This window comes from Bos indicus, chromosome 9, assembly GCF_029378745.1.
Source record: "Bos indicus isolate NIAB-ARS_2022 breed Sahiwal x Tharparkar chromosome 9, NIAB-ARS_B.indTharparkar_mat_pri_1.0, whole genome shotgun sequence".
NCBI lineage: Eukaryota > Metazoa > Chordata > Mammalia > Artiodactyla > Bovidae > Bos > Bos indicus.
This window is the reverse complement of record NC_091768.1, coordinates 67,510,542-67,536,264: the sequence shown is the minus strand read 5'-3', so window position 1 is coordinate 67,536,264 and position 25,723 is coordinate 67,510,542. Positions and strand designations below refer to the sequence as shown.

Below are 25,723 nucleotides of genomic sequence, written 5' to 3'. Positions count from 1 at the left end.
CACAGGATAGCAACTATATAGAACTGTGACGTGGGGATGCAACCACCCATGGGGCAGGGTGGAAAAGTCCAACTTAATCTGATTTAGTTGGTTCCAGGCACTGGCGACCCACTCCAGTACTCTTGCCTGGAAAATCCCATGGATGGAGGAGCCTGGTAGGCTGCAGTCCATGGGGTCGCTAAGAGTCGGACACGACTGAGCGACTTCACTTTCACTTTTCACTTTCATGCATTGGAGACGGAAATGGCAACCCACTCCAGTGTTCTTGCCTGGAGAATCCCAGGGACGGGGGAGCCTGGTGGTCTGCCATCTATGGGGTTGCACAGAGTCGGACACGACTGATGCAACTTAGCAGCAGCAGTAGCAGCAATCCAATCAGTATATATTTGATCTCATCTTCCTTTAAAGAAAGACTATATAAAACCCATTCTCCTTATTGATCAATTGAAGCAAGAAGCTAGCACTGTATGGACTCACCTTGTTTCCTAGGTAAGGCGCTGGTGCACTCCAGAAGTAGCTCTGGGGCAGGGCTTGGCGGGCCTCCACGCTGCTGATGCTGATCTGCTGAGGTGGGTCTAAGTCATCCAGCTGGGGGGCCACTCGAATATGGCCGGAAATGTCAGTCAGATACCAGCCACTCATGTCTTGTATCTTAAAGAAAACATACAATCATTGTCACTTAGGAAAAGAACCCAGACACTTCTCTTTCCTATTTCTGTAGTGTTCATATTTTGAAAATTGAAAACACAAAAACTATGATCGTTTAGGAAAATATAAAAGTTGTGTATATCATTAAACATCTCATATGTTCTCACCATTATTTTTTTTCTTGATGTTTCTAGGAGTTTGGATGATATTATAGTATAAACTGTTTTTATTAATCCAGTGTGATTTTTAAAAATTATGATTTCAAATACTACTTTCTTAAAAAGTCATTTAAAATCACACATAATTTTGTATAAATTATCAAATAGTTGAAGTTTGAATTTCACATTTTTCACTCCATTAGTGCTTTCCTGTTTCTTATGGAAACAATTATTTCAAAAGGTATTATATATACATTTGAAAAGAAGAGGAAGAAAAGAGATAAGATATAAAAGGTAGATTTTCATTTACTAGTTTCTTCCTTTTCATATATTTAAATTTCAACTTGAGGCTCCAGGATAGTTGAAAACACCAGCTTCCAATACTGTTCCTATTCCTTCCCATGGGGTCAGAAGTGCTATAAGAACTCCTACTCTTGATCCTTTGCCCAGAAAAGGAAAGAACATTTAAGAAGGAATTAGGGAAAGATGACTTGCTTTGACATGTTTATTCTCCAGCTATGTGTGGCACACAGCAACAATTCTAAATTTAAACCATCCTACTTAGAGCAGAGTGAAAAAGTTGGCTTAAAGCTCAACATTCAGAAAACTAAGATCATGGCATCTGGTCCCATCACTTCATGGGAAATAGATGGGGAAACAGTGGAAACAGTGTCAGACTTTATTTTTCTGGGCTCCAAAATCACTGCAGATGGTGATTGCAGCCATGAAATTAAAAGATGCTTACTCCTTGGAAGGAAAGTTATGACCAACCTAGATGGCATATTCAAAAGCAGAGACATTACTTTGCCAACAAAGGTCCATCTAGTCAAGGCTATGGTTTTTCCAGTGGTCATGTATGGATGTGAGAGTTGGACTGTGAAGAAGGCTGAGCGCTGAAGAATTGATGCTTTTGAACTGTGGTGTTAGAGAAGACTCTTGAGAGTCCCTTGGACTGTAAGGAGATCCAACCAGTCCATTCTGAAGGAGATCAGTCCTGGGTGTTCTTTGGAAGGAATGATGCTAAAGCTGAAACTCCAGTACTTTGGCCACCTCATGCCAAGAGTTGACTCATTGGAAAAGACTCTGATGCTGGGAGGGATTGGGGGCAGGAGGAGAAGGGGACAACAGAGGATGAGATGGCTTGATGGCATCACCGACTCGATGGACTTGAGTTTGAGTGAACTTCGGGAGTTGGTGATGGACAGGGAGGCCTGGCGTGCTGCAGTTCATGGGGTCACAAAGAGTCGGACATGACTGAGCGACTGAACCGAACCGACCTAGTCAGGACATAACACTGGATACAGAGGTTTGCAGCTACCAGGGACCCACTAGTCATGTGTGAGCTGCTTGGCATTGTGGGTAATGGGTAGCAGAATGGTAATGGTGATCACATATGGGTGAAATATTTTAAAAATTTCTTCATGTAGAGGTCATTTGATTCTATATCTTCTAAAGCTGTGGAACTGCTGGGACTGCCTTTGTCGAGAGAGAGTCAGTGAAAGTTTATCGGACAGAAAAGCAGCAAGATACATGCTACTTCTCTTCCCTTTCCAACATCATTCATCAGACCTCCAAGGACAGCCCAGTGAGATTCATAGAAAGTTCTTTCCAGAAAAACTCCTGAAATGCAACTATCAGTGAACCTAGTTTCTGAAGTACAAGGCTGAATGCTACTTCTGCTCCTCTGCTAACCATAAAACTTTTGTACATTAATGGAACAGTCTAGAGGGTGAAGTTAGACTAGCTGTTCATTTGCTGTTGGTTCTATGAAATCTGTTCCACAAGCAATATTTGATAAAGTACACGCAGGTTCATTTAGGTATGAAGAGTACAATCAGAAACTACTCATAATATTTCAGACTTAAAAGCAACACAAGTAGAGAAAATTTTCATAGCTGTATTAAGGATTAGTTAGCTGATTAAAGCTGAAAGGCAGCAGTGTTTGGAATTCAGTTTTATTAAGAGAGTGATCTTTGTAAAGTCCAACTCTAATCACAACACCCCCTGTTACAATCCTTCAGTTACATACTCTCCAAGGATAAGAGCTCAACTTCTTAGTAAACTCAACCATGTATGTCTAGTTTCTCATCCCCTCTGTAGGCTTCTCCTCCTTTCTCCAGCCTGTTTCCTTGTATTTTGTACTACTAAGTGCTGCCACAAAAACTATTTGAAATTCCCTGAAGGTCCTCTTTCATAAGGAGGAAAACTGCTGTCTGTGAAGGGATGAAAAATCAATGAGTGTATGATAGGCAAAGGAGGTAGGAGGGAAACATGTTTATGTTTATGGTAGAGGAAGAATATCCCAGGGCTTCCCTGGTGGTTCAGTGGTAAAGAATCTGCCTGCAATGCAGGAGACCTAGGCTTAATCCCTGGTTGGGAAGATCCTCTGGAGAATGAAATGGCAGCCCACTCCACTATTCTTCCCTTGGACAGAGGACCCTGGCAGGCAACAGTCCACGGAGTAAGCAACAAAAGTTGGATTAAACCACCATCACCACCACTAAACATGTAATAACTTGAACTTTTTCAAATCAATTAAGAATGAAGATATTATTCAAATTTAGTTTCTCCTTTTAACAAAGAAAGAGCTATGGTAACAACAAATCACAACTAAAGACTGGTGGGTAATAGGTATTATGTACATAGCTGTTAAAGGAGTTTCTCTTAATGTGTATACCAAAAATACTGGTGAATGCAATTCATAATCCTTCCTATGGCAATCAGATGTATTCTCTGTTGAACTGTCTGCCCTTGAGGCAAAAGCAGCATTAATTCCATTATTGCTTCACATACTAATCATGGACACTGAAAAGGCTGCTGCTACTGCTAAGTCACTTCAGTTGTGTCCGACTCTGTGTGACCCCATAGACGGCAGCCCACCAGGCTCCCCTGTCCCTGGGATTCTCCAGGCAAGAACACTGGAGTGGGTTGCCATTTCTTTCTCCAATACATGAAAGTGAAAACTGAAAGTGAAGTCGCTTAGTCATGTCCGACCCTCAGCAACCCCATGGACTGCAGCCTACCAGGCTCCTCTGTCCATGGGATTTTCCAGGCAAGAGTACTGGAGTGGGGTGCCATTGTTGACTTATTATAAGAAGTTCTAGTTTACACACTGGTACAAAACCTTAAAGGCTTTGGTCAAAGAGACAGCTAGTATTTGAAAGAAAATTCCATCACTTCTCCAAGATTAGTTTAAGTAGAAACTCACTACAAGAAAAAAAAGTTAATTTCTTACAGAAGGACAATAGCAAGAAGCCCCATGGAGCACCACACAGAATTCAAAGGCTATTTATTGCTTACGTTGCCATAGGTCCAGTAGGAGCTTTGACATCTGTTTGAAACTCCTGAACAGAAGCACTCATCACAACCTTTATGATTATCCTCTTGCAAATTGAAGAACCCAAATTTGCAGCGGCTACAGTCTCCTCCTTCAACATTTTCCTATAAACAGAGAAGTAGGTTATTAACACAGGTGCCCTTCAAAATAGAACAATGTCCCTATTTCTGCTTAAGAAAAATATAAGCTGTATATTCTTCATGTTACCTCTCAACTTTATTTAATGTATAATCATATTTTTTAAAATCTCAAAAACTTCTTATTAACTATATGCTGTCCTAACCACACTAATAGGAAATAATGCTTGATTATTATCAAACAGTAGTCTAATCTACTGCACCAAGTTACAATTTGATCTTCATCTTTGTCCAGAGTGGAGTACCTGTCATGATAAATCCAGCAATGACTTAGACATTTGGTTCAGTGTTTAACCATCTATGTTGTTGAACTGCTTCCTCTTAGAACACATGATACATGATAAAATAAAAGATATTAAGCTGATACATAGAGGTAGAGTAGAACATTGATATTATACAGATGGTAAAATATTTTTCACACCACATATGAAAAGTACAAATCCTTGAAGCAAGCCTAAGAATGAGACAGGTAGAGAAACTGTGCAAATAGTCACACTTTTTCCCTGATGAGATACAGTAGGAAAGAAAGAAAGTTTTCCCAAGTTACTTTTCACAGTGTTTCCTTTAACACACTGGCATAGTCAGTTAATCATAGAGTAACATTATGGGGAAACAATTATTCTCATTTGGTGACTGCTCTCTAGATTGGCTTCATTAATCCTAGACCCAGTATACTGAAAAATTATTTGTTTATATGTGGAACTCAAGCCAGAGAAAGTTTACTATATGATGAAAGACTGGGAAGGCTATAATCTCTCAGTTAAAGAATGGTTAATCTTGACTAATGTCTTCCATATGAAATTTCCCTGCTTTTCAGGAGATAGATTCATAGTAGTCCCGACGTATGAATTTGCCCCACATTTTCCCTCTTCCTTGAATTCTCTTATTACTTCAATTCTGAAATTTTCCTTTTCCTTAGAAAACTAGCTTCTTTCTCAAATGTGTTCCCAGAGCCTCTGTCATTCTTCTATTATAACCACAGAAAAGTACCACTGTGTCTTCTAAGATCATTCACTCCAGCCATACCATAATCTATTCAGATGTAGAACCCTGTCTTACCTGCCTTTGTTATACCCCAAAAGTGGAAGTGTTTCTGGTACAACACTGAATACTAGCTTAATAAAGCTGTATTAAGTTTAAATAAATCTCTTGGTGGTCATATTTTTCACATGCAGTGAAGTGCTGTGCACCTAGAAGATGTTTCATAAAAACATGTTTGAATAAAGACTGGGCAGAAGATAGGACAATAAAAATGTGAGCATATAGGGGGAAAGATAGAAGAAGAACAACAGCATGAAAAATAGAGAAATTTATAAAAATAAACAAAGATATTCTCCTGATATCCAAGAGAATAATATATTTGAAATTAAGTTTGGGGCTTGATTTCTATGTGTTACTTACCACCTCAACCATTTCTACATTGCCAGGAGCCTAAACAAAAGAGTGTCTCTAGACATGTTTCACATGTCAAACTTCAGCCTCCCAATATGCACATAAATTTAATTATTGCACTGATATTCCTGCTAGTATTCTTGCTATTTCTAAGGTAAATTTCAGATATTTTCAGATGATAGATGTCAACAAAACTAATCAAACTAATTTCAGACCTAAGATGGCAAATATATCCCCAAAATCCTGAACCTGAGAGCATCTTCAGAAGAGGACACAGGCAGGAAAGATGAAACATATCAATAATGATAATTTAGCTTATCCCATTAAGGATATAGTACAGCTGTTCTGTACACTGTGTTCTTATGTGCTTGGTCTAATTTTCTTTCATTTACTCTAATTTGAAAGCTTGTAATACCACTTTTCTGAGATTCATACTGAGCCTAACAATTAGAAACTTTCAGACATTAGTTACATTTTTGTTAGTTATTTTAGCCTAGCAATATGACCTTGAAAAGTAATGATTAAATAATTACAATATTCAATTTAATAAACCAAAGTATCACATTATGGTAGAAATACTAGGTACTATAAAGATGAGTGAGTCAAGATCTCTGTCTTTAAAAGCCAACATCTAGAGTTGAGTAAGAAGATACATTTACAATCAACATAATGCAAGGTAGAACATGAAAAGAAGATATCAGAAATAAATTATAAGAACACAGAGGATAAAGAGCTGGTTTCTGCTATGAAGCCTTGAGGAGGCTTTATGACAAGAGTGAAATTTGACCTAAGCCTTCGAACATGGTTTAAAAACTCATCATGATGGAGGGGATAGAAGAGAGACCTCGTTAGCAAAAATAATAGGAATAAATAATTCAAAGCTTAGAAGTTTCATTCAGTAATCTTTAAAAAACTATATTGAATATTTCCCTTATGCTAGGATCCTAATCTTGTGCTTGGTTTCCAGGGCCCCTAACTTCATATAATAAACCTTTAAGAAATCAGATCTTATCACATAGGAATTGATGAAAAGTCATTAAAAGGTATTCAGTAGGAGATAAATCAACACAACTATACTTGAGATGTTTAACCTGGCAATAGTAAGTAAAGTATCCACAACATGAGACACTAGAACAAAGAAACTTTTCAATATCATAAGGTGCAGTAAAGGATTAATTCAAGGATCTTAGAGTATTCAAACCCACATTCTAAATTGAAAAAACTGTCCTTTGACCACCTCCTGGGACATAACCACTAAACCCTTGGAATATCCTGCCTGATAAGAATGTCTTTGTATAACCGAAACCAGGAGTCATATGAGATATTTTATGCTAATAATATGACTTATGGTAAATGCCTAGTTTTGTTTATGTAGGGTCCTTGTCATTATGTATCAGTTTGATCTAGGGGTAGTTGAGACTGAGTAGACAAAGTCACGGAGAAGGCAATGGCAACCCACTACAGTCTCTTGTCTGGCAAATCCCATGGACGGAGGAGCCTGGTAGGCTGCAGTCCATGGGGTCACTAGGAGTCGGACATGACTGAGCGACTTCATTTTCACATTTTTACTTTCATTCATTGGAGAAGGAAATGGCAACCCACTCCAGTGTTCTTGCCTGGAGAATCCCAGGGATGGGGAAGCCTGGCGGGCTGCCGTCTCTGGGGTCGCACAGAGTTGGACATGACTGAAGCGACTTAGCAGCAGTAGCAGCAGCAGTCAGTCATATGAGTACTCCATATCTATTTAATTTGACCTCCAACACAAACCTTGAACACTAAGACTTCAGTGAGTTTTCCTAGTTGATAATAACTCATATGTGTTTTAAAACAGTGTTGTTAGGAGAATTAACCACTCTCTGTATGACTCTACTGGGAGAGGATAACTGGAAGTTTGTGCTTGGTCTCTCCTTGATTCTCTCCTATGCACCTGTTGTTGCATACAAAAGGATATAGGATTTTGACCTATATCATTCTCACCTTATCTTTTTTATTTTTTTGTCTGCACTGTGCACAGCTGGGATCTTAGTTTCCCAACCAGGGATTGAACCTGTGCCCCCTGAATTGAAAGTGTGGAGTCTTAACCACTGGACCACTAATCCCCTTTTTTACTTTAATAAACCATGACTATAACAGCTTTTCAAAGTTATGAATCTTTCTAGTGAATCATTCAAAATGAGTGTGGTCTTTACCAATACAAAATGGTAAGGATAGTAGGATATCTACACCTATAAAAACAGGTTAACCAACTGTTAGTTTTACTTTGTTTATTGCAACAAATCTTGAGGCAAAATACTTTAGATCCTGCTACAGTTTTTAATCTGTATACTAATTCACTTCAGTGAATCCTACCACTCAATTCACTTCAACTCGCTGGAAAACAATTATCAGCTCTAAGTCTGCATGTACCTTATATAATATTGCATAGTACCCCAGCTTGAAACCACAACTTTAAGTTTCTAGACTTCTTCATTTTTAGTCCTGAGTCTATACCATACTTTTCCTTTATTGAGTGTAGTTCCTAATCGATTGAGTTAGAATCACTCAATAGAAAAGTCCTTGGTTCTGATTTTTCTCAACCTCTACTACAGTTGAATATTAAGTCAATACTAAATATGGTAAATATCACTTCAGTTGAGTCGTTCAGTCATGTCAGACTCTTTGCGACCCCATGGACTGCAGCACACCAGGTTTCCCTGTCCTTTACCAACTCCCAGAATTGTTAAAAATCATGTCCATTGACTCTGTGATGCCACCCAAACATCTCATTCTCTGTTGTTCCCTTCTCCTCCTGCCTTCAATCTTTCCTAGCATCAGGATCTTTTCCAGTGAGTCAGTTCTCCACATCACATGGCCAAAGTACTGGAGTTTCAGCTTTAGCATCATTCCTTCCAAAGAAATCCCAGGGCTGATCTCCTTCAGAATGGACTGGTTGGATCTCCTTGCAGTTCAGGGGACTCTCAAGAGTCTTCTCCAACACCACAGTTCAAAAGCAACAATTCTTTGGTGCTCAGCTTTCTTTATGGTCCAACTTGCACATCCATACATGACTACTAGAAAAAACCATAGCTTTGACTAGAAGGACTTTTGTCAGCAAAGTAATGTCTCTGCTTTTAATATTGCTGTCTAGGCTCGTCATAGCTTTTCTTCCAAGGAGCAAGCATCTTTTAATTTCATGGCTGCAGTCACCATCTGCAGTGATTTTGGAGCCCAAGAAAATAAAATCTTTCACTGTTGCCATTGTTTCCCCATCTATTTCCCATGAAGTGATGGGACCAAATGCCATGATCTTAATTTTCTGAATACTGAGTTTTAAGCCGGCTTTTTCACTCTCTACTTTCACTTTCATCAAGAGGCTCTTTAGTTCCTCTTCACTTTCTGCCATAAGGGTGGTGTCATCTGCATATCTGAGGTTATTGATATTTCTCCCAGAAATCTTGATTTCAGCTTGTGCTTCATCCAGTCTGGCATTTCGCATGACGTACTATGCATATAAGTTAAATAAACAGGGTGACAATGTACAGCCTTGCCATACTCCTTTCCCAATTTGGAATCAGTCCATGGTTCCATGTCTGGTTCTAACTGTTGCTTCTTGACCTGCACACAGATTTCTCAGGAGGCAGATCAGGTGGTCTGGTATTCCCATCTCTTTAAGAATTTTTCAGTTTGTTGTTATCCACACAGTCAAGGCTTTGGCGTAGTCAATAAGCAGAAGTAAATGCTTTTCTGGAAATCTCTTGCTTTTTCTATGATCCAATGGATGTTGGCAATTTGATCCATTGGTGGACATAATAATTCTTATATGTGCATTCTTATGGACTGGTTAAAGAGCCTCTTGATGCCGCTAAGAAAATAATGAATCAGGGAGAACTTCTTTTTAGCTCCTCACTAGCACTCTGCTTTCTGATATGTATAGACTTAATTATTACATCAGATTCTACTTCCTTTTTAGCTTTCTAATCTCCCTTAAGAGAGTGCATATCTAAGTAATTTCTTATTTAAGGACTCCAGAATTTTCTTTAAAAAGATACTAGTTTTAAAACAGTGCTTACTAGAGGACATTACAGTTTGATATTTAATATATTTTAGAGTGGCACAATTCAGACATAGAAGCATGGTGCTCCAGGACTTTTATTATACCTCACAGAGACAGAGGTTCTCCACTTCTTAGTAGTTTTCTAATACACATGATCTTGGAAGCTTGGGTCTCAATTCTTTTTATGTGTTCCCAGGTACACAATTGCTTTTTCAAAATTTCTCTAGGAGTAATTAACAACTATCATCCATGAAGGAATCCCTGATTGTATTCCTAATTCATTTTCAACTTGAGAATGAACTATCTGCTTTATGGGTAGGTTCTTTGAGCGTTTTAATTTCCTTTGCTATCAATATTAGATTATTAATAAATGATCTGTATATCACTTCTCACTGTTCCTTTATTCTCTGTTATTATTCACTCATTCATCAAATCATAGCTGACATACTACATACAAGGCATTATATGAAATGCCAAAGAGAATATAAAAAATGTCCTCAAGAGAATTACAGCAAAGGAAGTAAGAACATGGACCAGTAAATATAATATAAAGCACAAGGGAATTACTGTCTTAAGAGGGGTACTGAGTACATGCTCTGGATCTGACACTAGATTTATGAACAAAGTTTTCCAGCCTACTGAAGGAAAAATAAGACAGAAAAGCCACAAGGTTGAAAGAAAAAAATGTAATATATCCCAAGGTTTGCATCATCAGATTAAAATGGGCCGCTGCAGCACTGTTCTCTTTAATTAGAATGTTTACAGATGTAAGAATGTCTATGTAGTTTTTTTTTTAAGTCAATCAATCAATCCAAACAATAAAACCATCATTTATGTCCTTTTTTTGCCACTTATATTATTGAGATATTCAAGGACAAATACCTTATCTTCTTATGTGTCACCATCCAACTCAGTCTCTAAAGCATGAATGTGAAAATAACTGATCTTAAATACTTGATAATGATGGTAAGAGTCTATGACTTTTAGCCCAAATACTAATTTAGTCATTATGAGATTTCTCTCTTTTAGCTCTCTATACTGATCAACTTTAAAAAGCATTATTAGCATATAATTTAATAAAAATGTTAAAAGTCTTTTTAATTGTTTATCTAAACAAAATGGGGTCCAATCTAGTCTCTTGGCATTTTAAATGTGTAGCTCTCATCAATCCAGTAATTTTAATATTTTATTTATTTAGAGTTCAATAGTATTCTAATTTCCAAATTTAATGGTGATTTTTTTACACATAGGCCTATGAACTAGGTAATTTCCAAAATGCTCCACATTTAATTTTCAGAGTGCTCCAGACTTTCACTCTAGAGACTAACATTTCCTCATATCATCTTATTTTCCTAAAAGCAAATATTCTAGCTTTTTCATTTCTAAAGCATTATTCCAGTTGGTTATATTAACAAAAATTAAACAGGAACTAATAATAGTCATTTTTTTTTTCACTGTCAAAAATTAATCCACATAGCATGTATTTTTATTCTCTTACATATTTTGATAATAAAAAGTGTCACTTCAGACCCGTGGTTCTCAACCTAGTTTTCATTATCTTGTCCCTAAGGAACCTCTTAGTCATTTTGTTCTACTCATCACCACAATGAAATTTTAATTCTACAGATATAATGTATGTGTTAATGCACTGCGTGAATGTTTGCCTTATACATAAAATGGATATATTTTTGCCCCTCAAGAACAAATTTTCATCTCCTTAGGGAGAAATATGTGTTTTACATACATATTTCTGTTGAACATATTTAGCTGAGTATCTAATTAGGTATTTTGTGACCTACCCTACAAAAAGTATGTAATAATTGTCCCTTTTTATTTAGTACTCTTTTTTCCTAAAAATAAAGTTGAATTAAAAAAATATGACTAGATCCTTTTTTCTTGAAGTTAGAGACTGTTGGGTTGACATCAGTTTTGTTTTTGCTATAGTTTCCTCAGCACAGTTTCTCTCTAGAGAAGTAGAGTCATAATAGTTTCCCTGTATTCTTTCTCATGAAGTTACCTTCTTACAAATTAGGGACAACTTCAACAGTATATGTTTATCTGTGATTGTTAGCCAACTGGGAATTCTACTGATGAAGCTACCAGGAATATCTCCAGTGACATTTAAGTTATTTTTTTGGTGATAATTTCTTCAGAAAAATTTGCAGCCATGACTGTTGGTTGGGTGTTTGTAGTCAATTAAAGCTTTCCCTCTGTTATGGCCTTCATTCTAATGCATCCTAGTATTAAAAGAAGTTAACAAAAGAATGATAATTAGATAATTAGCACTATTTGTTGAGTGTTTACTCTTTAAATACACTGTTCTAAAGCTAAGTAATACTTGATGGGTTAGAAAAAGAGATGAAAATCAGTTCTCAATTTTTTACAATCTTAACTTTTAATATAAAAAAATAATTAACATAATAGTTTTGAACTGTAACTGTCACAGAAGACAAATTATGGCATAGACTTTTTATGCTAAAAATTTTACATTTGTAATTTAGATTTGGGATCAAATATATAAATTGAATGCCTTTTGTAAAAATGCTCTGGGTTTGAACCTAACAAGAAAGTAAGATAAACATTCCTGTACATAAATGGAAAAGAGGTGGGAAATTCAGGCCAATAAAGATCCTAGCATACACTTTAAAAATCCCATTGGGGAAAAGAATGGAAACTTATCTCGACTTATAAAAATATATAAACAAGAGATAAACCAGCAGGCATTTATGATTATACTTTATATTTTGTACAGGGTTTCAATGTTACAATTACAACTATAGAGAATTAGGCAAGAAAGATGCAATATCATTTTATGGATTAAGAAATATGAATCAGTTTAAGCAACTGTCAAAGCTTCACACTTCTTTTTAGTTTTCTCCTTTCCTTCTTTTTGTGTACGAGCCACTGTGTTATCTTATTTTTTAATGATGAAGAAAATACACAGAATTGATGTCATCACAGAGGTGTAATAGATGTTAAATGGATTGCAAATTGTGAAAAGATAATCAAGAAAAACGATGACAAGTGACTATGGTAGAAGAATAGCTTTCACTGGGGGATAATGGATAGTTTAATGAGAAATGGAACTGAGCCTTGAAAACTGCCTAGGTAAGCAAGGGGGAAAGGTCAGAGTGAGGTTTTCCAAGCAATCTGAATAGAATCTGTAAAATTCCAGAGTTAAAAAGAGCTTGGTGACTCAAGAAATTTAAGCGAGGCTAGAAGACAGAGGCTGAAACTCAAGAATATTCTGGAGAGGTAAATCATGGTCAGATCACATCATTTTGTGTGCCAGTAAGAAGGTAATGAAAAGTGAAGTCAAAAAAAAAAAGCAAAACAAGATAAAAATATAGACTTTGATTTCCAGTCTTTTACTTCACTATTTGTCTATTATGACTTCGATAAAAATAAAAGCACGTTTCTACCTAGATCAAGGTCCATTTATATTATTTATCAGAGCCTGCAATTCAATTCACTTTGAATAGAGAATATGATACTAAACTTCAAAAGAGCCAAATATTAGCATGTAGTACTTAAAACAAATGCCAAGAGTCAGAAGAGCATTTAAATTTAATTGCCTTGTCATATATCTGAAATTAGCTTGTCTCTTGTAATTTACCAGAAGAGACATTTTAAACATTTTAATAATACATAAAATTAGTAAATATTTTTGTGTCTTGAGTTGCATTGCTTTCATATTTTGAAATATAATTAGGATGGTGTTCAGTAATATTATCTAAACAAGGATATAACAGAAAATCTTATGTGTAGACATTACAGTAGTTGATATTATATTAAGCTAAAAATTGCTTTTATATCTTTTTAAATTAGGAAATCCTTTTTTTCCCCTCAATTAGAGAAACTTTAAATCTAGAATTACTTCAAAGCATTAGAAAAGTACATATGATAACTATCCATTACCCACAACCTAGAAGTTAAAAATATGAATATTTTCCCCTGTGTGTTTCAGCTATGTTCAGTCGCTCAGTTGTGTCCAACTCTTTGTGACCACATGGACTACAGCCTCCCAGGCTCATCTGTCCATGAGATTTTCCAGGCCAGTCCGTATGTACCCCTAAAAGCTAATGATTATTATTGGTAGTTAAAGAGAGCAAGTTTTTTTTTTTTTTTTATCCCAAGCATAAGATCAGCTATTACTTATTCTAGGAACTCTAGAATAGTTTAAAACTAGAAAATCAGACAATAAAAAAAAAAAAAAAAGTATAGATGAATGTCCCATCCACCCCTCCCAAAACTGATAAGTTAAATATCTGAAATGGGATCAAAGTGGTGGAACAGGACATGGAGCTCATCACAAACTCATCAAAAATATATCTACATGCAGAACAATTCTCACAAGAAAACTAATGGGAAACCAGGAGAAGATCTCTTATACAACCAAAACTGTAAGAAGGACCTCCACATATTCAGATAGAGTGGGGGAAAAAAGGCATCATGTCAGGACCTGCTCCCCTTGGAGAGATCTGGAAGAAAGAGAAGGGCCACACTTGTGGCTCTCACCTTGGAGAGAAAGCAGATTGATTCACTCTGTGCATCTCAGTCCTGGGGTCCTGCATGGAGGATACAAGCCCCCTTGCCTGCTGGAAAATCTGCTAAGACAGATAGGCTGTGGAAACCTTGACTCTACTGGTGAGGAGCATTGACTTGCTAACAGTTAGAGCAGAGAGAGGTTTGCAATGGTGGCTGCCACTTTGCTGCACTTCCCAGTCTGAAGGGGTGAATGCCGCAGCTCCACTCAACAGCCTGGTGCAAGAATAAGGCAACGATTCAATCTAGACAGACCAGGGCACCTGGGCTGTGATCTGGGTAGAGCTGAGATGATCACTGTCAATGCATGCACCAGTTAGTGCCATAGGAACACACGGTGGCCAATTGCTAAATCTGGGCAGAGAGGCTCTGGGCAGGAATATTCAGTGACTGGTTTTCCAGCAAGAATACATGAGCTCTGCTCCCTCCACACCACAGCTTAGCACTAGATCTGGAGTAGACAGGTCCCAGAAGAAGTCTACCACAGAGGCAGCCCAGATCCTAGGCAGCAGCACAGCTAACTCATTTCCTGCAGTTACAATTCCCCAACCCCAGCCCCACAATCACCCCAATAGCAAAACCAGGTAAAGATACCACAAAAAGAAAGTTACAGGCAAATATCACTGATGAACATAGACACAAAAAATGCTCAATAAAAAAATCATAAGAGAATACTATGAATAGTTGTGAAAGTGTTAAGTCACTCAGTCATGTCTGACTGCAGCTCCATGGACTATATATAGCCCACCAGGTTCCCCTGTCTATGGAATTCTCCAGGCAAGAATACTGGAGTGGGTTGTCACTTCCTTCTCCAGTTTGAACAGTTTTATGCTAACAAATTGTACAAATGGAAAAGTTTTTGAAACATATAGCTTGTCAAAACTGAGTCAAGAAGAAAGAGTTAACTTGAACAGAACATCACTAGAAGTAGAATAGAATCTGTGAAAACAAACAAACAAACAAAAAATCCTCTCTCCAAACAAGCGTTCAGAATTGGACAGCCTCATTGAGAAATCCTACCAAATTGTACAATAAAGAATTTATCCTTCTCAAACTGTTCCAAAAAGTTGAAGAGGAGTAAACACTTCCAAATTTATTCTATGAAGCCACCATCACCCTGACACCAAAACCAGACAAAGATACTACAAAAAAAGAAAATTGCAGACCACTTTCTCTGAGGAATGTGGATGCAAATATAGTCAACAAAACATCAAATGAAATCCAACAAGAGCCCAAGTTAAGTAATATACTTCTGAAAGAATAAGAGGCAGGCTAGGACATGAGAGACGAAGCAGATTTGGGGAGGGGAAGACACTAGGAGAGGAGGAGGATGCTTTGAGCCTTGTCTTGCTGAAATTAGTACACGTCATATCAGTGTATTTAAATTTCTAAAATTTCTACTTGTGTATTCATAGTTTTTTTTATGTTTTACATCTTTACATAAATGATAACGGCATTTGTTTTGTTCACTTCACCTGAAATTTATCAGTGTTTTTACATGTAAGATCTATTTCACTCACTTGTTTCTTGTATCAGATTATATGAATATATCACAATTTATTTTTCTTATCTATGGATATTTAGATTTTTCCTGATTTACATAATAACAAGCAGGAATGTGCTGAATATCTTTCATATGCTTCTTTATACATGTAGCATAAGATTCTTTAGGGTAAAAGTCTAGATACTGAGTTGCTGGCTGACAGGTTTTAAATACCTTTAATGATAATACTAGATAATGCCATATTGGCCTAAGTTTTGATACTACTTCACCCGAATTTTTTAAAATATTTATTTATTTATTTGGGTGTATTGGGTCTAAAACTAATAGAGTTTTGCCATGAAAATGCACTGGTCATAACAAACATCCTCTTCCAACAACACAAGAGAAGACTCTATACACGGACATCACCAGATGGTCAACACCGAAATCAGATTGATTATATTCTTTGCAGCCAAAGATGGAGAAGCTCTATACAGTCAGCAAAAACAAGACCAGGAGCTGACTGTGGCTCAGACCATGAACTCCTTATTGCAAATTCAGACTTAAATTGAAGAAAGTAGAGAAAACAACAAGACCATTCAGGTATGACCTAAATCAAATCCCTTATGATTATACGGTGGAAGTGAGAAATAGATTTAAGGGCCTAGATCTAATAGACAGAGTACCTGATGAACTATGGAATGAGGTTCGTGACATTGTACAGGAGACAGGGATCAAGACCATCCCCATGGAAAAGAAATGCAAAAAAGCAAAATGGCTGTCTGGGGAGGCCTTACAAATAGCTGTGAAAGGAAGAGAAGCGAAAAGCAAGGAGAAAGGGAAGATATAAGCATCTGAATGCAGAATTCCAAAGAATAGCAAGAAGAGATAAGAAAGCCTTCTTCAGTGATCAATGCAAAGAAATAGAGGAAAACAACAGAATGGAAAAGACTAGGGATCTCTTCAAGAAAACCAGAGATACCAAAGGAACATTTCATGCAAAGATGGGCTCCATAAAGGACAGAAATGGTATGGACCTAACAGAAGCAGAAGATATTAAGAAGAGATGGCAAGAATACACAGAAGAACTGTACAAAAAACATCTTCATGACCCAGATAATCACGATGGTGTGATCACTGACTTAGAGCCAGACATCCTGGAATGTGAAGTCAAGTGGGCCTTAGAAAGCATCACTACGAACAAAGCTAGTGGAGGTGATAGAATTCCAGTTGAGCTATTCCAAATCCTGAAAGATGATGCTGTGAAAGTGCTGCACTCAATATGCCAGCAAATTTGGAAAACTCAGCAGTGGCCACAGGACTAGAAAAGGTCAGTTTTCATTCCAATCCCAAAGAAAGGCAATGCCAAAGAATGCTCAAACTACCTCACAATTGCATTCATCTCACACGCTAGTAAAGTAATGCTCAAAATTCTCCAAGCCAGGCTTCAGCAATATGTGAACCGTGAACTTCCTGATGTTCAAGCTGGTTTTAGAAAGGGCAGAGGAACCAGAGATCAAATTGCCAACATCTGCTGGATCATGGAAAAAGCAAGAGAGTTCCAGAAAAACATCTATTTCTGCTTTATTGACTATGCCAAAGCCTTTGACTGTGTGGATCACAATAAACTGTGGAAAATTCTGAAAGAGATGGGAATACCAGACCACCTGATCTCTTGAGAAACCTGTATGCAGGTCAGGAAGCAACAGTTAGAACTGGACATGGAACAAAAGACTGATTCCAAATAGGAAAAGGAGTACGTCAAGGCTGTATACTGTCACCCTGCTTATTTAACTTATATGCAGAGTACATCATGAGAAACGCTGGGCTGGAAGAAACACAAGCTGGAATCAAGATTGCCGGGAGAAATATCAATAACCTCAAATATGCAGATGACACCACCCTTATGGCAGAAAGTGAAGAGGAATTCAAAAGCCTCTTGATGAAAGTGAAAAAGTTGGCTTAAAGCTCAACATTCAGAAAACGAAGATCATGGCATCCGGCCCCATCACTTCATGGGAAATAGATGGAGAAACAGTGGAAACAGTATCAGACTTTATTTTTCTGGGCTCCAAAATCACTGCAGATAGTACTGCAGCCATGAAATTAAAAGATGCTTACTCCTTGGAAGGAAAGTTATGACCAACCTAGATAGCATATTCAAAAGCAGAGACATTACTTTGCCAACAAAGGTTCCTCTAGTCAAGGCTATGGTTTTTCCTGTGGTCATGTATGGATGTGAGAGTTGGACTGGGAAGAAGGCTGAGCGCCGAAGAATTGATGCTTTTGAACTGTGGTGTTGGAGAAGACTCTTGAGAGTCCCTTGGACTGCAAGGAGATCCAACCAGTCCATTCTGAAGATCAGCCCTGGGATTTCTTTGGAAGGAATGATGCTAAAGTTGAAACTCCAGTACTTTTGCCACCTCATGTGAAGAGTTGACTCATTGGAAAAGACTCTGATGCTGGGAGGGATTGGGGGCAAGAGGAGAAGGGGACGACAGAGGATGAGATGGCTGGATGGCATCACTGACTTGATGGATGTGAGTCTGAGTGAAGTCTGGGAGTTGGTGATGGACAGGGAGGCCTTGTGTGCTGCGATTCATGGGGTCTCAAAGAGTCGGACACGACTGAGCGCCTGATCTGATCTAGGTCTAAGTTGTGCCATGTGGGACCTTCGTCATCTTCACTGCAGCATGTGGGACCTAGTTCCTTGCTGTGCTATGCTTAGTTGGTCAGTGGTGTCAGACTCCTAGTGACCCCATGGACTCCTGGCCGCAAGGCTCCTCTGCCCATATGGATTGTCCATGCAAGAATACCGGAGTGGGTTGCCATGCCCTCCTCACAGAATAAATCTGGGCCCCCTGCATTGGGAGTGCGGAGTCTTAGACACTGGACCACCAGGGAAGTCTAATTCATTCTAATAAGAGCAATGGTGAACACTTTTATTTCCCCCAGATTTTTACCAGCACTTAAAATTAGCAGCTATCTCCCCATTTTAAATATTACTTTATGATCTTCAATAATCTTTTTAAAATACCTCTACTTGAGAACATTTATTCCTAAATACCACATCGTTTTGTTGCCATTCTAAATATTATTACATTTCCTATTTGGCTATTGCTGGTGTACAGAAATGCTACTGGTTTCCATAAGCTGATTTTTACAGTCTTCAACCCACTGAAACTCTTCTGGGTTCAATATTCGTTGACTAAAGTACATATGCCACTGAGGAGCTTTTTCAGTAAAGTTGAACTGCTGGTGGTGAACATTCACAATAAACTGATATTTGTCTCTGGTTTTAATATTTTTCCTTGACTGGTGGGCAGGGATTCTACTATAAACCCTGGTGGTGGACTTTTTTTTATCTTCTTCAAACTGAGCATATATAATCTTTTTAATTCTTTATAATAATTTACTCCATTATTTCTTGAATACTGTTTCTCCCCAGTTTCATCTAATATCTTCTTTGGCCACTTCTGCTAAACTTATGTTGAATATTATTATTCTACCAACCATGCCACTTGGCATCTCATGTTTTTATTTACCCTCCCTATGACAATGTATAAGTATTTTACTCCATTTTGTATTTTTGATCCTCTATCCAACAGTTTCTAAACTCTTTTTCAACCCATTCACTGAATTTTAAATTTCAGTGACTATATCTGATTTTTTTGTTCATTTCTAGAAATAAATTACATTAACTTTTCTCCAAACCTGCTTGTTCTTCTAATATAGTACTCTATTTTTTCATTTTTCCCCCTAGTTTTCTTTCTTTGTGCTTTTATCTTCTCATATTTTTATGACTATTCATTTTTTACATATTTTATTTCTGTGATTTACATTATTAAAATTTTTAAATATTTTTGTGTGTACAATTTTTTCAGGTTATCTGATTCTTTCTTGTTTTTAGTTTATGAATATTCTGACTTTTCTGACTTCCAATTTCCTCTTGCAGTTATTTTCCTATTGCGCAGCATACTACTTTATGGTGAGTTCACTGTCAGTTAAGGCTATACTTTCTCCCTGTGGAAATACTATTTGCTTGACATGTTGAAGAATTCTAGCACATAAAGGGAGATTAAAACTGACCCCCTTCCCATGTGGCACACAGATTTGGGGTTTTGACAGTGCACTAATTTTTACCTACCTAGAGCCCCAAAAGAAAGAGAATGTTTTCTGGTTGACATGCCTAGCCTCTGGGTGTAATTTTCTAGTGCCTGCTTGTTGACTGCTAGGGAGCATTTCTAGAGTCCAAGTTTAAATGTATTCAGTTCCTGTTTCCCTCAGTGGCTCCAAATCTTAGTGTCAAGGTTTAGAGAAGCCATTAAAACTCTGAACTTGAACCCCTATCTCAGCATTAAGACCAGCCTCCTATCTCCAATGCCATGACCTTAGTTGTATAGTTTTGTTTGAGTTTATGGGCTTCTTTGCTGGCTCAGATGGTAAAGAATCTGCCTGAAATGCAAGAGACCTGGGTGCAATGGCTGGATAAGGAAGATCCCCTGGATAAGGAAATGGCTACCCACTTCAGTGTTCTTGCCTGGATAACTCCCCATGGACAGAGGAGCCTAGCTGCTATAGTCACAAAGAGTCAAACACCGCTGAGTGACTAGCGCTTTCTCTTCACTCCACGTGCTTAAGTGAAGGAAATGGCAATCCGCTCCAGTATTTGCCATGGGAAATCCCACTGACAGAGGAGGCTGATGGTCTACAGTCCATGGGGTCACAAAGAATCAGTCACAACTTAGCGACTAAACAGCACCATGCTTAACTCAGATTTCCTTCTTTGGTCTGATATCTAGGAAATTCCCTTTCCTGAATCTACATGACTGCAAATTTCTTTGCTCCATTTTATCCAGAATACCTGTATGCAAAATGGAAGATATGGGAATAAGGTGTCCACTTTTCTCAGTACTGCATTTAAATAGAAAGTTAGTCATTCACAATTTACACTAGAAATAAATTTAGGCCCAAGACTTTACAACAAGGTGATTTCTTAAAATGTTCACAAACTTATTGTATTTTTTTAATGAAAAATTTGGAAAACTAATATATATTACAGAAAAAAAGAATAAATGTGCAAATGTTTACTGGTTAATACACATTTTGGAGATGAATGCTTTTATAGATAGCATCTTATTTGAGTTTAAGTCTATACTTAGCTTCTAAATAACATTTCATGTGTTAAACAGCATTCTGGTCCATGTTGTTTTGAGTAATCAGCTGACAATCCTATGTCAAATGATGTTTTTGTGAAACATGCATAAAATTCAACACTTCTAAAATTATTTAGATATCTAATGAAATTTGCTCTCTGTACACTTTTATCCTATAAAGCATTCTAGTTTAGAAGAGCTTATAGTCATCTATTTAAAATATCACATAGTTGAAGGGAACTCTTTTAATAATGCTACTACTTACTTAATTTTTCATTCTCTTTTATGATTTCTTAATGACTGTTTATTGTTGTATTCTAATTGTCTATGTAGAGCTTCAAGTGTCTTTGTAAGAGGCATTTTTCTTATTAGGATTGGAATCATTCTCTGAGGCAGGCAGAGACCAGCCAGTGGCTTGAGCAATTCTCCCTTGGAGCTCTGCTAATGACGACAACTCTCCTGTTCTAGCCTTTCTGATATATTTATCAAAGAAGATGAATGGGGCCTGCCTCCTTCATTCATTTGTTACTCTTTCTTTGCAAATACCAGGCATCTTCCCTCTATGAATAGTATGTGTATGACAACATTCCTTTTTTTTCCAGTTTTATTTCCTATACTCCAAAGACTCAGAAGGTTTCTCTTTCACTTTAAGTTCAGCTGTGCCTGTCCTTTATTTGAGCAAGTGATAAAGCTAAGAGATTTCCGTGGAGTTTTGTGAAAGGAATAAAGCACATACAGGAAATATATTTTGTAAATATTAGAGATGCTTCTAGGATTACTCCAAAAGATATACACCACAAGAGAGGTGGTGTCCATTAGCAAGTTATCACTCACAGGCCACTCTGGTATTGATCTACAAGTAAGTCTTCATCTCAGATATTATTTGACTAAAAGGTACTAGATGTAGTTAATTTACTATTTTTCAACACATGGCAACTCTTTACCATGGACTGCAGACTTTCTTCATGTTTATGTAGACAGGAGTTTTATTGTTTCAGTGTTCCAAGATAGGTATCTAAATAGCCCTGGATATAACACATATTTAATTCTATAACTATTACAATATTTAGCTTCTTGTCCCAACAAATGTATTCTCAACATGGATACTAATGTTTACTTATTTTATGGTTTAATGTTTGTATACATATGCACACTTAACAACTATAAGTATATAATTTATAGTTGTCTAGATAAGACTGCTTCACTAAAAGCTCAGATGGTAAAGTATCCGCCTGCAATGCAAGAGACCTGGGTTCAATCCCTGGGTTGGGGAGATTCCCGTGGAGCCTGGAGGAAGGCATGGCAACCCACTCCAGTATTCTTGTCTGGAGAATCCCCATGGACAAAGGAGCCTGGAGGGCTACAGTCCATGGGGTTACAAAGAGTCAGACACAAGTGAAAAAGCAGCAGTGGCAGATAAGACTAATGAATTAATAAAGGAAATATTCTTAATAAAGTTTCATCTATGCTTTTTCTTTAAAAAAGTAACATTTATTTTTATATTTGTGTGGGATTCTAACTTTTTCAATTCAGTGTTTATTCTCTCAGCTAATATAGCTAACGTTGTCTGATCTGAATGTTTGGAACTGATTACTGTAAAGTAAACCAGTTTTATGGAGAAGGAAATGGTAACCCACTCCAGTATTCTTGCCTGGAGAATCCCGTGGAGAGGGAAGCCTGGTGGGCTGCTGTCCATGGGGTCACACAGTCAGGTACAACTGAAGCAATGCATGCATGCATGCAAACCAGTTTTATAATTTCAAATTTGTACTTGCTTCTATGTTTCCTCCTTCTGTAAGCTGCAGGTACAGTGTGTCCCTTGGTGATAGCATGATGTCCTATTATCTCAGTGTGTACAATAAATAAGGTTGCATTTCTGAAAGTACTCTTGGGAGGAATTACTGAGCATGTAATCAATTCCACTGGGGTTTCTCACATTTTTTCTGTAATTAAATAGAAGATTTTGAACATGGTATTTTCAGACCTATCTGGGTTCAAACTTCAGAAGATTATTGAAAAATCTAGAATGAAACCTTTGAGAGAATTCTTTTCAGAATTAGATAAGATATGAAGCTAAAGTAGATTTGACTGTACAGTAGTTTTAAAGAGTTGCTAGCTTTAGAGTTGTATATTTGAAAATTAACAGACTAGATAGGTAAAGGGACAAATGTGTTTCTGTTATAAAATAACACATTCTTAAGATGACTTCTGTATTTGTAAGTTTTTAGACAAAAGGCATGTGTCTTGCTGAACCAAACCTGATTCTAAAGACACTTACAGGAGTGTTACCATAGAATAGAGACTGGATATTTACAGAAGCTCCAATCGCTCGATGTGCACAAACATAAGAGAGAAACTAAGGAAAATAACCTTTGCTCTAAACAATGGGGCATTATTTGAGTAAACAAGGTACCTTGCAGTTACAGGGTCCAAAACAAGGGTCCTCATTTGTGCTCCCTGCACCACTGCAGTTGCAAGGTTTGCAGTCTGGGTAGCCAATGTAACCTCTGGCACAGCGATCACAGCTCACCCCTCTGAAGCCAGGTTTACAATGACAGGATCCAGGTGCCAGACCTAATAAAAGATGAAACACATATCAGTATCTTCAAATTAACTCATAAACCTTCTGAGACTATCACAAGATGGAAAAGTGGTTTGGGGGTAAAAATATACTACTTTAAAACAAAAACATAATAACAATCATCTAAGTAAAACAAAGAAAAAGACTAAGGGTATTCAAACTAAATGTCCATCAACAAATGAATGGATAAAGAAGATACGACATATATATACTATGGAATAATACTCAGCCATAACAAAGAATGAAATAATGCCATTTGCAGCAACATGGATGGATCTAGGGATTAACATACTAAGTAAAGTAATAAGTCAGAAAGAGACAGGTACCATATGGTATCACCTACATGTAGCTTCTAAAATGTGACACAGATGAACTGAGCTACCAAGCAGAAACAGACTCACAGACACAGAGAAAGGATCTGTGATTGCCAAAGACGAGAGGATTGTGGGAAGGATGAATTAGCAGATGCGAACTATTTATATAGAGAATGGATAGGTCCTATTGTACAGCACAGAGAGCTACATTCAATGGGATGTAGAAAAACTGAAGCCAAACTTTTAGGCTTAAATACTTCCATTATTAAAAAATGTAAACAAATTGAAACTTAATTCGTGTAATTATAAAAAATGTAAAACAAAATGAATACCATAGGAAGCAAGGGATACTTGAAACATAAACAAAAAGAAATGAAAAGGAAGCAAATAAAAAGGAAACTTAGCAAGGCTAATTAAGGATATCAAAGGAAAACAGATGATGAAAGAATTCCCACAAAATATTTCAGTACTGGTTAATTTTTACAGTATTCTCAATGTTCGAAACTCGTATTTAACATATAAAAAAACGAACAGGAATGTAATGAAGCTCATGAATACATGACATCAAAATCTAACAGAGATAACCCAAAATAAACATGGCCGACTCTTTTGCAACCCCATGAACTATAGCTCCTTTATCCATGGAATTTCCCAGGAGTTAATGCAACTAATGACTTGAAGTGGAAGCCGATGCTCATTTACCATTCCAGAAATCCCAGGGCCCTCTACTAAATCACTTCTGCCTGGTTGATAGTACATCTCTTTAAAACACAGTTTACTGAACATTTTAAGCCCAGTGTTGAGATCTACTGCTCAGAAAAAAAAAAAAGTTTCAAAATATTACTGAACATTTTGATGATGAACCTGGTCATCCAAGAGCTCCAATGGAGATGTCCAGTGAGATTCACATTGTTTCCAAACCTGTTAACACATCTATTCTGCAGCCCATGGATCAAGAAGTAATTCTGATTTTCAAGTCCTATTATTAATATATATCTAAGGCTACAGCTGCCTTAGATAGTGATTCCATTGATGGATCTGGGCAAAGTCAATTAAAAACCTTCTAGAAAGGAGTCACCATTCTAAATGCAATTAAGAACATTACAGGTTAATGGTGTTAGGTAAAAGGAGTCCAGAATGCCGGTGGCTAAAAAGCAAGGGAAAAGCCCGCTAAATTAGAACAAAGGAAGGTCGGAGGACTGGAGTGAGGACCTCAGGTAAAACAAACAGCCCTCCTGGCTAGCCCAATTTACATAGGGCAGGCCCAGGGGGAGGAGAAAAAAACATAAAAAGAGGAGCCAAAATTCGGTTGGTGGGGCCTCTCTTCTCTTCGTGTCTTTTGGGTTGGCATGCCCTCACACCTCGAGGATGTATTTTCCTTTACTTTCTAAATAAAACTGAGCTGTAACATGGAGCTGTAACAGTGGTCCATCCGAGAGCTGTAATGCTGGTCTGTCCGTTGCTTCAAATTTTTGTTTCAACGAGACAGAACCGAGGAAATTACAAACTCCTCTGACATCTATGGTGCCGTTTCTTGGATTTAACTGGCTGAAACAACCTTGGCTTGCCACCCCCACCCCCAAACCTGCAAGGAGGCGACCAAGCACAGCAGGGGCCCAACTCGGGGAAAGCTCCTGTGGTGGAAGCTGAATGAGAAGACAACCCAGTGCAGGGGAAGTGACAAGAAGCCTGGCATGCTGGAAACCAGGACAGTGAAAAACAAACTCAGCAGAAAGCTCACACAGCTCAGTCTGATTCCAGAAGACCTCTGGTTAAGGAAGGAGGGCCTCGCTCCTATGGCTGAAAGGATATATGCCTAACAAAATCTTAATTTCTTTACAATCTCTTGTTTCCTTGAACCCCACAAGAACAGGTGAGCAGCAGTGGGTGCAACTGAGGGACTCTGGAGAGGCTACTCCCCAGTGTGTCCTGAAGGCTT

General features: G+C 37.6%; 1 protein-coding gene across 2 annotated transcripts in view; it reads right to left on the bottom strand.

Moving 5' to 3' along the window:
- LAMA2 (laminin subunit alpha 2) overlaps positions 1-25,723 on the bottom strand; it is a 694,677-nt gene that overhangs the window by 375,401 nt on the left and 293,553 nt on the right. For both annotated transcript variants that reach the window (XM_070795552.1, XM_070795553.1), the window contains exons 10-12: positions 23,303-23,463; positions 4,107-4,247; positions 478-651 (exon numbers count right to left, since the gene is read on the bottom strand). In XM_070795552.1, coding sequence (XP_070651653.1) covers positions 478-651; positions 4,107-4,247; positions 23,303-23,463 — 476 coding nt within the window. The remainder of the gene's footprint in view (positions 1-477; positions 652-4,106; positions 4,248-23,302; positions 23,464-25,723) is intronic.